The sequence below is a fragment of the Schistocerca serialis genome, chromosome 11 (assembly GCF_023864345.2).
Source record: "Schistocerca serialis cubense isolate TAMUIC-IGC-003099 chromosome 11, iqSchSeri2.2, whole genome shotgun sequence".
In the NCBI taxonomy this organism is placed as follows: domain Eukaryota; kingdom Metazoa; phylum Arthropoda; class Insecta; order Orthoptera; family Acrididae; genus Schistocerca; species Schistocerca serialis.
Genome location: NC_064648.1, coordinates 149946643 through 149962793, shown reverse-complemented (window position 1 = coordinate 149962793; position 16151 = coordinate 149946643). Strand labels below are relative to the sequence as shown.

General features: G+C 42.5%; 1 protein-coding gene across 1 annotated transcript in view; it reads right to left on the bottom strand.

Annotated features, from left to right (window-relative positions):
• Positions 1-16151, bottom strand: part of LOC126427352 (neprilysin-2-like) — a 292261-nt gene that overhangs the window by 48974 nt on the left and 227136 nt on the right. The window contains exon 10 of the mRNA XM_050089684.1: positions 10314-10457. Coding sequence (XP_049945641.1) covers positions 10314-10457 — 144 coding nt within the window. The remainder of the gene's footprint in view (positions 1-10313; positions 10458-16151) is intronic.

Sequence of the window (16151 nt, the reverse complement as noted above, 5' to 3'; positions counted from 1 at the left end):
AATGAAACTATACGAGACGAAGCGGGAATGTTTGAAAATATTCCACAAGAAATTTCCGGTTTTTTCAACCAAAATTGGCCGAGAAAAAAAATGTGTTGCATTACTTATTGAACTGCCCTCGTATTTATTTATTTTTCCTATTTCACTACCGAACACAGCAAGGAAGAAACGACTGTCTACACACTTCTGTACAAGCCTCAATTTCTCTTATGTCTTCTTCGCGGTTCTGACACCAGAAGTATGTCGGCTGCAGGAGGAGTGTTCTGGAGTCTGTCGAAAGTCAGCCTTGTCTACAGTTTCTCAATAGACGCAAATGATTTAATGACATTAGCTGCAAGTGGGCACTGATTTAAATCAGTGGGGATAGTTGAAAATTTGTGCCCGGTCAGGATTAGAACCCGGGTCTCCTGCTTACCAGACAGGCGGACTGACCGCTGCGCCATCTGGATACAGTGGTCGACACACCTGCAGGGACTACCCTAGCACACCTCCCATCAGACCCAAGTTCTCAACTTGTCCATGCATTACAGATGTAGTCCACCTTGCGCATTATCCTCATTACTCGCGTCATCTCGCCCAATCACGTTCGAACCCGGTACGCACCTGCACTGAAGGGATTACTGACTGTCTCGGCTTAACTATACAGGGTGTTACAAAAAGGTACAGACAAACTTTCAGGAAACATTCCTCACACACAAATAAAGAAAAGATGTTAGGTGGACATGCGTCCGGAAACGCTTAATTTCCATGTTAGAGCTCATTTTAGTTTCGTCCACCTATGCTCAATGGAGCACGTTATCATGATTTCATACGGAATACTCTACCTGGGCTGCTAGAACATGTGCCTTTACAAGTACGACACAACATGTGGTTCATGCACGATGGAGCTCCTGCACATTTAAGTCGAAGTGTTCGTATGCTTCTCAACAACAGATTCTGTGACCGATGGATTGGTAGAGGCAGACCAATTCCGTGGCCTCCACGCTCTCCTGACCTCAACCCTCTTGACTTTCATTTATGGGGACATTTGAAAGCTCTTGTCTACGCAAACCCCGGTACCAAATGTAGAGACTCTTCGTGCTCGTATTGTGGACGGCTGTGATACAATACGCCATTCTCCAGGGCTGCATCAGCGCATCAGGGATTCCGTGCGACGGAGGGTGGATGCATGTATCCTCGCTAACGGAGGACATTTTGAACATTTCCTGTAACAAAGTGTTTGAAGTCACGCTGGTACGTTCTGTTGCTTTGTGTTTCCATTCCAGATTAATGTGATTTGAAGAGAAGTAATAAAATGAGCTCTAACATGGAAAGTAAGCGTTTCCGGACACATAACATATTTTCTTTCTTTGTGTGTGAGGAATGTCTCCCGGTCCAGCTCGTGGTCGTGCGGTAGCGTTCTCGCTTCTCGCGTCCTGCGCCCGGGTTCCCGGGTTCGATTCCCGGTGGGGTCACGGATTTTCTCTGCCTCGTGATGAGTGGGTGTTGTGTGCTGTCCTTAGGTTAGTTAGGTTTAAGTAGTTCTAAGTTCTAGGGGACTGATGACCATAGATGTTAAGTCCCATAGTGTTCAGAGCCATTTGAATGTTTCCTGAAAGTTTGGCCGTACCTTTTTGTAACACCCTGTATGTGTGGTATGACTCTTCAGGTTTTGGCAGTGCAAAGACTGTTCCATTAAGGTTCGGGCGTGCAGCCGCGAGAATTCTCCTTCTTCTTCTCATATTTCGGCTGTTTAACGTTCAGCCACCTTCAGAGTGAGCCGCCAGACTGTCGCTCCAGTGCTCGATTCGTCTATTTATACTCGTGTACCGCACAACTGCGCGTGCGGCCACAGATGCAAATGCGCCAGAGACGTTGGTCGGCGGCAGAGATGTGCACAATGTGCGAGTTACATCTATGACTCTGCAGTCGATCTGTGTTGGCATGTCAATATATCATTGTGAGCTGCACTGTGACGACGTATTTTTGAGTTTATTACAGCAAGTGCCGGATTCCATGATTTATCAAGGTTGAAACGACTATCTCCATTAATTAAATTCGTCATCAACTGAATTTCAATTGCCTCCTTCACTATCGAGCCCCCAAAAGATGATGTAGTTGTCAAAATTTCAACGTTGTCATACAACATACTGGGACCAGTGTCAATACGGTGCTCTGCCACTGCCGACTTGTTAGGGTGTAAAAGTCGTGTGTACCCCTGGTGTTCTGTATATCTTTCTTGGACAGTACAAGTTGTTTGTCCGATCTAAGAAAGACCACATTCACAGGGAATTTTGTAAACTCCAGATTTTCGGTGCAGCGAGTCATCTTTGATGGAGCCCACGAGTGCAACTGTCTTGGGTGGAGGATGAAACATCACTCTGTGTCTACTGAGAATCCATCCTATTTTTGATGAGAGGCTACCCACATATGGCAGGAAGGCCATCGATTTAAAGGTTTCTTTGTCTGCTTCTGCTTTCTATGTGACCTCTCTCGGTTTCATTTTCAGTGCCTTCTGTATTTGCTGTGGGGAGTATCAATTGTCTTCAAACACTCTTTGTAAGTGGGAAAGTTCATCTTGCAGACTGCTTTCGTCAGAAATACTATGCGCCCTGTGGGTCAAAGTTCGGAGAACCCTCATCGTCTGGGCAGGATGGTGGCAGCTATTTGCACGTAAATACAAATCCTTGTGGGTCGGCTTACACTTCATGTCCCAAAGTGCCATCCTCTCTGCACTGAACCAGAACATTCAAGAATGGAAAGCACCCCTCCTTTTCAGTTCCCATTGTGAACTTTCTTAAGAAGTCTTGCACGTTATCTTCACCATGGGTACAAACTACAAAGGTATCATCAACATATCTCCAGAATACCGTGGGTTTCAAGTCAGCAGATTCAAGCGCCTTCTCCTCGAAGTCCTCCATAAATATATATATGTGTCTTCAGACACGTCCAAAAGAATGGACGCCACTTATATTTCCTTCACAGATTTCCATTGGAGTTTCAATAGTTTTACACCCAATCCAATCTAAACTACCACTAACAAATCTAGTAACACTCCTTCGAATTACTTCCACATCTCCCTTTAATACGATCTGGTGGGGATCCCAAACGGTTGAGAAGTACTCAAGACAGGGTCGCATTAGTTTTCTGTATGTGGTAAAAGGAAATGAGCGTATGTCACTGTTGGGTGGGAGGCCCCCTATTCAGGGAAGTTCGGCCGCCGGGTGTGAGTCTGATTTCATTCGACACCGCACTGGGCAGTTTACGCGCCGGTGATGAGGATGAAATGATTGGGAGGACAACACAACAGCCAGTCCCCAAGCGGAGGGAATCTCTGACCCGGCCGGGATTCGAACCCGGGCCCACTTGCATGGGAGGCGAGCACATTACCACCCAACTAAGCAGGCAGACTCTGTATGCGGTATTCTTCGCATGTGAATTGTATTCTTCGTAGATGAGCTACACTCTCCTAGAATTCCCTCAAAAATTCGATGATTAGTGTTTTAGGGCGCACAACGGCGAGGTTATCAGCGCCCGTCAAAAATTCGAAGTCAACCGTTTGCCTTGCGTGCAACTGACCGCAAGTACTCGTTCCATTTCCAGCACCTTGACAACATTATGCCTATAGTCTGATTAAAATTACTTGGTAGTTGACACTTCACGCATTGCAGCCAGTTCCCTACAACCAGAGCATTCAACGTTATGCACGACCCGTTCGCCATTGTCAGACTGTCACAACATTTACAGTACGATAGTGCAGGGCCTGTTTTATTCGGAATTACGATGCAATGCTTCACTGAACACGCACACGTGCTCGAAGGAACAGGCACCGTAGTGACTACAACCATTATGAATTAGTTGAAATGTATTCGCAGTTGGGAGTATGGACAACCGTCAGCTGCATAATGGAATGACGATAATGAAAATCTGAACAGGACGGGACTCAAACCCGGATTTCCTGTTTCTCAGAAGCAGTCGCCTTAATATTAGGCCATCTGAGCACGACTCACGGCCAGTCTAAACCTTCCACACGTCATGAACCGTGTGTCTACAGCCTGTAGTCGTACATCCATTACATACCAGGTGATCAAAAAGTCAGTATAAATTTGAAAACTTAATAAACCACGGAATAATGTAGAGAGGTACATATTGACACACATGCTTGGAATGACATGGGGTTTTATTAGAACAAAAAAAAAGTATTGCTAGATGCGTGAAAGATCTGTTGCGCGCGTCGTTTGGTGATGATCGTGTGCTCAGCCGCCACTTTCGTCATGCTTGGCCTCCCAGGTCCCCAGACCTCAGTCCGTGCGATTATTGGCTTTGCGGCTACCTGAAGCCGCAAGTGTATCGTGATCGACCGACATCTCTAGGTATGCTGAAAGACAACATCCGACGCCAATGCCTCACTGTAACTCCGGACATGCTTTACAGTGCTGTTCACAACATTATTCCTCGACTACAGCTATTGTTGAGGAATGATGGTGGACATCTTGAGCATTTCCTGTAAAGAACATCATCTTTGCTTTGTCTTACTTTGTTATGCTAATTATTGCTCTTCTGATCAGATGAAGCGCCATCTGTCGGACTTTTTTTGAACTTTTGAATTTTTTGGTTCTAATAAAACCCCATGTCATTCCAGGCATGTGTGTAAATTTGTACCTCTCTTTATACATTATTCCATGATTTATTCAGTTTTCAAATTTATACTGACTTTTTGATCACTGTACTCGGGAGACATTTTACTTCAAAGTCGCTTGCCCGGTGTCAGCAGATAGATACGATACTGCAGTGCCCATGTTATTCCGGATTACAATACAATGTTCCTTTGGACATATGTTCATGTCTGGGTGTGGCCCTTTTATTTTGTGTTTCATACTACATGATAACCAGACTAAAAATACAGACTATGATGATAATGATGTATACACATTTCATACACATCATTAACCAAACATTACTGGCGCCTTCCTCAAGACTCAATTGACCTGGAACATATACGGTATTTATGATCGCAAGGATTGCCTTACTACAGATAAGTTTCGTACGACACTGAGTGACGCCAAAGTTTTGAAGGCTGCGTTTCGTAGTTACGACTCAGTCACCACGGGTATAAATTTAACAGAGTAACCCAGTGTGCTGCCATAGCACAGTGGTTAGCGTACAGTTGCACGTAGATGGCCACAGAATTGAACCTCATCGAATTTATTTTTTGTTATTCTAACCTCTGTGGTCATACGATGTGTCAGTACATTAAATTACAATAGCAACATAATAACTGATGAAACAAAATGTTTATAGCTGTTGATATACTTTCCGGGATGTGAGGTCGTGGTCCAAGAACTTTTCTGCTCCTTACGTTTCGACCAGGACTGCGCTGGACTTCCTCAGAGGCGCTGCTCCGCTGAGTCTTGCCGACTGACTGGTCGGGTGTCTGAGAGCGACTTATATATTGTGAGAAAGGGGGGCGTGGTTCAGGTGACACGTGATGATCAGTGATAATCCATAGCAAAGATAAGGTTGACTATCGATTACCACCTTGTCAAAGATAAAAACTGTTAGCAATTTTGTAGAACCACTGTTCATATATCGCGAAGTTTCATAGCCTCCTCTTTCCTATTAAAATTATCGTGATGTTTATAAATTTCGATAGCTTCTCTATATAGCCGTGGATAGTAATTTAACGTTGTAGATAAAACTTCGGTATCCCTTTCTCACAATATATAAGTCGCTCTCAGACACCCGACCAGCCAGTCGGCAAGACTCAGCCGAGCAGCGCCTCTGAGGAAGTCCAGCGCAGTCCTGGACGAAACGTAAGGAGCAGAAAAGTTCTTGGACCACGACCTCACATCCCGGCAAGTATATCAACAGCCATGTCACCCGGTTGTGAAAGCCTTCATTCTACAAAATGTTTATAAATTTTAAAAAGATGACAAGCTATAAGTTTATATAAACACTATTAACAATGTAACACAGGAATTAACACACTGCAGTGAATTTTTTAAAAAATTTCTGGATATAAAGACCTTGATTATTATTTTTATTGAATTAATTCATTTGAATGCAATTTTTTAAGATTTCTAACAATTTACCACATCATTTCCGCCATTGTATTGTCTCTTTTATTTGCTCTTATTTTTCTTCCTGTTACTCTTTTTTCGTTTGTAACCGGCCTGTGTCTCCGACAATCTACAACCAAGCGCCAACCAGGACTGGTAGCGTGGCAGTTCGTGTAGCCACTGTGAAGACAGTTTAGGTAACCAATGACAGCGAGAAATTACAGTCTGCTTTTAGCACTGAAACTGAAATATTTCAGTCTTCAGTTTGCTTGCAGAGGTCAGCTTTAATCACCGTGAACGAAGCAATAAAGATTTTAATTCTGCCGCTGGTTGTTGACAGCTGTTTTCACAGATACATAGCATATCACGAGGTTGTGGATAGGTTAGGACACGAGTTTCAGTTCAGGGCTACAAAGCCCATCATCTGCCGCAGCTCAGTCATCGGTCACAAAGTCAGCTGTGGACACAGCACCTCGCATCTCTGTCGTAACCTCGCAGCGGCTGCTTCTAGCATTGCTCTGCATTGCGCATTAACAGCATCTACAAAATTCCCCACCCCGTCTGAGTGTCACCTATAATAACCGAGCGGTAGCCGACAGCCGATGCGGCAACAATGTTATGGCAAGTGGAGACGTCAGCTATCAAGTAATTGTAATTGGAATATAGATACTTAAAACACCACACCACTAATAATGTATCTGACCATTACATGATTGTCTTTCCCACCCCCTGCATCAACTTACGTTTCTCCACAGTTATAGCAAATTGTCATTTATTAGACCAAATAGGAAGTTATTCACTGGTTGCTTTGGAATTTTGACACAAAGTTGCATTCTAATATGGGCATGTTTTTAGGTATGTAATTTTTAATATATGTATACTTTTTAGTGTGTGTGTGTGTGTAGTTTCAGGTAACCAATGATAGGTATAGGGAGAAATTACAGTTTCCTTTCAGTGCTCAAACTGAATTTATTGCTAGCAATGTTTGACTATTGTATCTTTCTTACATATATATTTATATATTAAAAAGTATGGGTGTATATGTTTATTACAATAATGAGTAAAAACTCAATGTATATTACACACATATATATTCAGTGTTTGTGTGCAATATACAAGGTACAAGGGGAAAACATTCTTATCAAAAATCTCAAAATGTACCTTACTGATTTACTTCTAGTTTTTACTCATTACTTTAATAAATGTTTGGATACATACTTTTTAATGTATAATTATATATATTAGGGGTTCCCAACAAAATTTTCTCGAGGACCCCATCATCGAGCATGATTGGTACCTTGTCATATAACAGTATCAATTACCTAAAAAAGTTAAATTCTTTTTCTACGTTTTCTATTTTTGGTACTTAGAAAAAACATTGACATATTCATCATTTGAAAAATATTGAGCTTAAAACTTTTTCAATTTAGCCATTATTGTTATTGTTAAATTTTTGATTATTGCTCAAAATCTTTGTCTGCAAATCTGGGTGTTTAGTATAACAAACTCCTTACAAAAAATAGAGTGTGCTAGTGTCAGTTGGCTCTAGGAAGACACTACACACAGAAGTTAGCGTTCGCTAAAGCTCTGCTCATGCAGGAAGTGGACGAAACAAAAAAATCTGTTAGCATACGAAATATATTTAATAAATGAAAAGCCCCAGTTTGCTTTTGTTCTACATATACGCACACAGCTGTGTGCGTATATGTCTAGGATATTGTAGAACAAAAGCAAACTGGGGCTTTTCATTTATTATAATGTAGTTCTACCAAGAACTGATGGAAGATTCTGTTAATATGAAAATATATTTAATATATTTTTTATCCTAATAGCATCTTGCGGACCCCTCTGGAATAGCTTGCAGACCCCTGGTGGTCTGCAGACAACTTGTTGGGAACCACTGATATATATAATAGATAGAATAGTGAAACATTGCTAGCAAACAGGCAAATTGTGTTGAGGCATAAGATGATTTCGTGAACATTATTGCTTTATGTTTAGAATAGTACTACAGAAACGGGAAGGAGGAGATGGACGCAAAGAGAGGGCGGTGTTCATGGACAGAGTCAGGGCACAGGAGGAAGAACAGGAGGAGAAGGAGGGCGAGGGGGAGGGGGAGGGGAAGGTGCTGCCCCAGTATGTCAGTAGCAGACTCTTCAGCAAAAAAGATGGATGACTGTATATATTCTTTGCTCTATGATCTTTGAGTTTAAAAATCTATAATCCGCTTAATATACTTTTTGTTACACATTACAATAAACAAAACACATACATTTCAGCTCTCCTTCTCCCAAATCAAAACAATTCTAATGCACACAGGTACACACTTGTAAAATCTGAAAATGAATTGACACAAAATGATTAACCTACATTAATTTTAACCATTCTGTGATAGTCTAGGCTCTGTCAACTTCACTTTTATCGTCCTCCTTCAAACTTGTTTTCGAAATCATTTTCAATTGTAGCGTAATCTTCTTTATCAATATTAGCTTTTTCAAAATCACTCAAGTCAAGTAGTCTATATTGTCTGTTTCTGCATAATCTGTTATATACACACAGCTGTGTGCGTATATGTCTAGGATCTCCCCCACAACCCCTAAATCAAATACAATCAAATTTGCTACAGATATAGCAGGCCTTTGGTTCGGGTTTGATGCTTACTACCGTCCTGTGTCCAATTATTGTATCACCCTCTTATTTGGTTTTAGGGAACCAAACGTTTGTTGACACCATCTCTGGCGAGCCGCTCGAATTTGCGCATGCATTGGCCTGACAGCCTAATTTTAATATTAATGAACTCAGAAACGGTGCAGTGTATCGGAATTTTTTCATAAAATTCATTTCTCAGCACAACGTACCGTGAAACACACTTTGGAGCATCTTCAACTTTTGTAGAAACAAGTGTTCAGTTCCTAGTGATGTGAATTGTGAAAAAAAATAACCATGTGGCAATTATAAGAAGAGGAGTGCAGCGGTATTGACTGTCTAGGCATGATTGAACTACAGACATCACGAGCCGTGTACCTTCTTCCTGGTTGAATAACTGGAACAATAGGCGCTGCTCATGCATCGTTGTTTACATCTTTGGGCGGGTTTAGTGACATCTCTGAACAGTCAACGATACTGTACCTGTGATACAGTATCTACAGTCAATGTATATTTTCAGGAGTTCTGGGAACTGGGGCGATGCAAAACTTCTTTTGATGTGTGTGTATGGTGTCATCGTACAGCAATGGGTGTTGGACACCGAGCTCCTACAGTGTGTAGCAGTTAACTCTGTCTTTTTGCTGTATTACATGTAACATCGGCAGTCCCTCCCCATCAGCCATCTGCTCAACTATTGTGTACTGACATGATTTGGTCGGCAAGTAATATTTGGAGGAATCACTGTGTCAAAGATATACGGATACCGGTCACTGAATACTGGTTCCTGTTTTGACTGGAGCAGAGGTAAGAATCTTCCTGCACGTTGTTCGAGGATCCTGAAAGTGGCATAATATATTGCTGTACCTGGTGGCTCAAAGAAAATAACAACTGAAAATATTGACGGCTGAAGAGTGTTTTGATTCGATTTTCTGTACTGAACAGCCGAGGTCCCGCCACCGTCTGTATGTGGACGGACACAGGGTGTTGCTTTTGCTCACATCTCGCATTGCCAGTTACAGACTACAAAAAGATTACTCAGTTTCCAAGTCTATTACTTTGTGGCGTTCAATGTACTCTAACACAGTTTTTAGTGGTTCTGTACAGTTTTACAAAACTAATAATTTGTTTCTAATGCAATTAAAAATGTTCCCGTTCGAAAAAAAATTGATTTCTACTAAGAAACTCCAGCTTGATTTTTACAAGAATCTGACACAATACAAAAAAAGAAGAAAATCAGATTTGAAATTGTAACAAAAAATACTTTAAACATGTCTTGCCAGTTTCGGAACTTCGTACAAAAAATTTCAAAATATAGCACAGTGGTGTTAGCGCCATACACAATAACACAGACTTCACAGGCTGTGCTCTTTATCTTGCACTCCCTTCCATCCCTCCACTGCAAATGCTTGTTCACAGATAAGAGCTAATGGTAGCAGACAGTGCGAAAAATCTGCAAATGCTAGTTCGCTTGTATTCACTTCCACTCCCTCCGGTGTGAACCGGGCTTTAGCTGGGTATATCAGGACTCTTCAGGGAGAAACACTGCCCATTTCTGTCAGAGTACTTATTTTCAGATAGGACATTACTGTACTAAAACTGCTTTTTACAGACTCAATGGCTGAGACATACCTGGTTCCCTCGTCCATCCAGTCCAGTTCCTGCAGGATGTGCAAGAACTCCTGGCGGATGTCGTCCACCATCTCGAGTGCCACCTTCTTGGCTTCCTTGTTGAAGTACTTTCGCACGAATATCGAGCCCACAGACAGATACAGGCTGGAACATGAGATAATTCACTCTCGCACCAACAACTTCAAATGTGACACGGCCAGCAGAAATACGAGGGAACTACTGTGGAACACCACTACAGGTGGGGGTTTTAATACAACTGTATGTGCACAATACGGTCATATAAAAATACCAGAATTACGTGTGGAAATCAAATTGCAGTTGTAAGAGTTGAAGGGGAGGCAGCAGTTGAGAAAGGAGTGAGACAGAGTTGTAGCCTCTCCATGATGTACGGCGTTATTTAGTTTGTACATTGAGCACACAATAGAGATAACCGAGATGAAATTTGGAAAGAAAATTTAAATTCAGCGAGAAGAAATAAAAACATTAAGTTTTGCCAACGACACTACCATTCTGTCTGAAAGAGAGGGGAAATTTGGATATGAAAGCTCAGGGAGAAGAAATGAAAACTTTGATGTTTGCTACTGATGCAAGGATTCTGTCGGATGGCAAAGCTCGTACTTGCAAGAATTGTTGATTGGAACAGATACAGACTGTGAGATGAATACCAGTGAAAGTAAAACAAGTATAATGGAATGTAGTCACATTAAATGAGCCAATTCTCTGGTAATTAGGCAGGAAATTAGACCTTAACAACAGCCTCGAAGACATCAGATACCAACAGCCGTAATTTTATTCCATAATTTTATTTCACAACCAGTTTTGGTGGTTTCCATGGACTCCTTCTTGCTTGGAAGATGTGGACCCGTCACACCCCTAACGACAGTGAAATTACAATGAAATCCAGACCAGCAGATGCTTACAGGGATTGACAAATATCAATGGGAACAGTTGAAAATATGTGCCCCGACCGGAACTTGAACCCGGGATCTCTCTTGCTTACATGGCAGACACTCTATCCAACCGAGCCATCGAGGATACAGAGAATAGTGCGACTACAGGAACTGATCTCTGGCAGTCCCTCCCCCTCCCCGTGAGACCCACACTTCCAACTTAGTGTCCACACACTACATTTGTAGATTTGTAGTGCCACTGCCCACTATACTCATTACTTGCAGCAGTCAATCTACCGATTCCTGTAAGAGTTTGAGCAATGTGTGAGTCCATCCGCACTGAAGAAGACCATTGGGCGGTAAGCCTTATCTATATGAAGAGAGTACCTGTTCTTTAGGACATGTCTGAAAGAACGGATACCCTCTTCATATATCTAACAACAATTGTCATTAGATGTATGAAGGGCCCACATCTACTGAGAAGAAGTTTATGGAAAACAGTTGGATACAGCGATTCCTATCATAGCACACGCATTTAGATGACTTGTCTAGCAAGTTCATATAGATAGAGCCTGAAGATGGTGCCAATGACGCACCAAAATTGGTAGCTAAATAAAATTATGAAATAAAATTACAGCTTTTGGCACGTTTTTTCTTTAAGTCTTCGACCAGCTGTCGTCCCATTTCATTTACACAAGATGGAATTATGGAAATGGACAGTAGTAGATCAGTTTTGGTATTTAGGCAGCAAAATAACTGATGATGGACAATGTAGAGGGGACTTAAAATTGAAACTGGCATCAGCAATAAAAAACCATGAGCATTTCTGAGAAGAGGAATTAGTTAACTTTGAATATAAGTTTAAGTGTTAGGAAGTGTTTTCTGAAGGTATTTGTCTGAAGCCTAGGTTTGTATGGAAATGAAACTTGCACAGTGAGCAGTTCAGACAAGAAGTGAATGGGGGATACCGAAATGTACTGCTACAGAAGAAATGCAGGAGATTAAGTGAACACATCCACTAACTAATGGGAAGGTACTGAATCAAACTGAGGAAAAAGGAAATCCTTGGCACAACATGATTAAAATAAAGGCTCATTTGACAGGGCAGATCTTGAGGCAGCAAGGAATCTTCAGTTTGGTAATGAAGGGAAGCGTGGAGGGAGGTAAAAGTTGTAAACGCGGACTGTGATGGTACAGAGTTTGCTTGTATTAAATTTGGAAATTTCCCACAATGGTTAGAGCTGCTAAATTTTGTGTTCCATTGTCGTCCATAAATGAGCAAGTTTGTCTACAACTACATAATTTTACGAAGTTTCTATGATAGGTAAATGACAATGATATTCGGTATTAGTTTGGTACAAGAGCACACCATCACAATGGACTTCCTCAGATGTAAAGAGCAAATTGAAAAATCAAGAAAAAGAAATCAATGTAAAAACTTTTAATGTTCCGTTTGAGCTTAGTGTCCATTTAAGATATGCATTTCCACTCTTTCTGAAATAAAAGTAAATAATAATTTATAACTGTCAAAAATCATTCTCGAGAAAAGAGGAGCATTAGACACTGAAATAATTAATTGCAATTTTATGAACAACCCTCTATATTGAGGCTTCACATTTATGACGTCAGCAACTGGCATCAAATCAGCGCTTCAAAGATGCCTAACTTACAGGAGACAATTTTCTGTAAGACATAAGCCACACATTTTCCGTCGACCAGGATGCGACCCGACTGCCGCTGGAGGCTGGACCTGTTCTCTTCTGCAAGAGATGTGATCGAAAATAGGCCCAGCTCTATCCTAGAGCCAAATGGTATATAGGGCAGCACTCCGGCTGGGGCAGCTCTGTTTGCTTCGAGTGAGTTTCCTGGGCCGGGCGCGAATTCTGCAAGGATGCCCTTAACGAGGATTCTCACTCGAGAGCCACCTCCACAGCGTCACTGCCATTCGCGTCCGACTTTGTGATCCCGGGACTTGTCAGCTGTGGATATAGTGTTAGTGGCGTCCCCACCAAAGAAGACGAGGACACATTTATTGTGGCAGGATTATGGACTTGTAAATTTAATTCTGTTTAACTTTCAAATGGCTACACGCTGGACTTGGAAAATTTTGCTCCCTACATGACTGAAATTTTGTTCATTCAGTTGGTACTTTGAGCACCCTACGGGACCTTTTTCAGTCAGTTGGAACTAACTATGAGGAGTTTCACTGTAAGACTGTAACTTCTACGATGTTTGTATTTAATGAGCACAGACTCAGTGACGATCTAACTGGCGTTCAGCCACCGGAAATACAGTCGACGAGAAAGAAGACGCACACTGATGCTGTAACGAAAAAGGGTAAAAGAAAAAAAAAGCTAATATTCATATAGGTATTGACATAGAATGTGAAAGTGTAAACTTTGATGGCCAACGGATGAGCATGTGGCGCTGCAACGCAAATTCACTGGGCAGCTGGCAAGTATGGTGACTGTGGCACATGTCGATACCAGGGCACAAAGTCTTTCCAAATTTCATTCCAGGTAGTCAATTGGATAGCAACTGCGCGTTACAGGGACGTGTGTGAGGAATACACACATACTGGGTGATGAAAAAGTCAGTATAAATTTGGAAACTTAATAAACCACGGAATAATGCAGATAGAGAGGTAAAAATTGACACACATGCTTGGAATGACATGGGGTTTTATTAGAACAAAAAAAAGTATTGCTAGACGCGTGAAAGATCTGTTGTGCGTGTCGTTTGGTGATGATCGTGTGCTCAGCCGCCACTTTCGTCATGCTTGGCCTCCCAGGTCCCCAGACCTCATTCCGTGTGATTATTGGCTTTGGGGTTACCTGAAGTCGCAAGTGTATCGTGATCGACCGACATCTCCAGGGATGCTGAAAGACAACATCCGACACCAATGCCTCACATAACTCCGGACATGCTTTACAGTGCTGTTCACAACATTATTCCTCGACTACAGCTATTGTTGAGGAACAATGGTGAACATATTGAGCATTTCCTGTAAAGAACATCATCTTTGCTTTGTCTTACTTTGTTATGTTAATTATTGCTATCCTGATCAGATGAAGCGCCATCTGTCAGACATTTTTTGAACGTTTGTATCTTTTTGGTTCTAATAAAACCCCATGTCATTCCAAGCATGTCTGTCTATTTGTACCTCTCTATCTACATTATTCTGTGATTTATTCAGTTTTCAATTTTATACTGACTTTTTGATCACCTGGTATATCAGCATTCGAGAGAGGACACTTAGTTTGGCTCAAAGAATCCAGTCGGAGTAATCGGCCAATCGCTCGACATTTAAACAGGAGTGATACCACTATACGACAATGCCGGCAGGAATGGGTGAACTGTGGCCGACCACATCGTCGAGAAGAAAGGGGTCACGTACAGAGATGACAGAACGAGAGGACTGGGCTATCGTCAGAGGGGCACTCAGAGCCCTGGATTCGTCATTATCACCAATCCGATGTGTGACAGGTTCTTCAGTGAGCACATGGGTCACTAGCAGACAGCTCACAGAGAGGGGGCTGCGCTCACGGTGCCCCTTGCTCCATTTACCACTGACCTCTTTACACCAACGCGACTGTCTGTAATGGCGTTGGGCATAGTCAGCTTGGAATCTCACTCACTGGAGTAGAATTCTCTTTAACGTTGGTCCCGTTTCGAACTGAGCCCCTACGACCAGCCGTGATGTGTCTGGAAGCCCGCCGGACTGTGGCGGGATACCGGCTCGACTGTCGCCCACTGTATGGCCTGACGAGCACTACTGATGGTCTGGGGTGTCGTTTCATTTCGTAGCAGGTACGTCGACGACATTCTACGGTCCGTTTTGTTCCCCTTCGTGGCGAGCCATCCTGGGCTTACATTTCAGCAAGGTAATGCCCGCCTGCCAACGGCGAGACATTCTACTGCTCCTCTTCATGCTTGCCAAACCGTACCTCAACCAGCGAGGTTGCCGGATCTCCCCCCAATCGAGAATACTTCGAGCATTATGGTCAGGGCCCTCCGACCAGCTCGGGACTTTGACGATGTAATGCTTCAGACTTTGGGATGATATCCCCCCAGGAGGACACTGGACAACTATACCAGTCAGTGTCAAGCCCAATAATTACTTTGTATAAAGGCCAGAGGTGGACCAACCCGTTATTGACTTGCTCAATTTCTGAAGCTCTTCCTCTTGAATGAATCATCCATTTTTTATGAAACTAATCATTCGCTTGCATGCACATGCACATCACATCTACCAGTTTATGTCCCATTCCGATAATTCCTCAATGGCACATCATTTATTTGTCTTAGAGCGTGTTATTGTTATATTTCAAGAAGTGAGTTATTTTAGGTTTTGTTTCAGTCCACATTGGAATATACATGATATTAATCTTTGGTAGATAAACTTGTTCAGCCAGTGGTAATTGCACTTTTTTCGTGCCATCGTTGGCAGATTCTCTGGATTCGGCTCCCAAAGCCTTCCGAGAACAAGTCTAAAATACAGTAAACATCTTCACATGGATGTAAGTTGGGAAAGTTAAGCTGAGATGAAGAGGCTTGCGTAGGGCAGAGTACTGTGGACAGCTGCATCGAATCAGTCTTTGGACTTACGACCACATCAGCAACAAGAAGAACAGTGACGATGACGACGACAATGCTCTGGAGCTGGAAACCCGGACAAGACAATATTAAATGAGGTACGGAAATTGGAAGATCCCCTCGCTTCTAAACTGTTATTACTCAGCTTAGCCGCGAGTCCGTAGAGGGTGGTATATGTGACGTACAGTACGACTGGTCAGCATTTCCACCCGGAATTTGCGAATGTAAGTCGGACCTTCCTCGATCCGCCTCGGTGGGTCGTGTCGTCGGATTTCCTCCTACCTGTGCGTGGTGCAGCTCTCGTAAATGTCGTCCCGTGCAGATTCTTCATTGGCGCATTGGATGTCTCTGT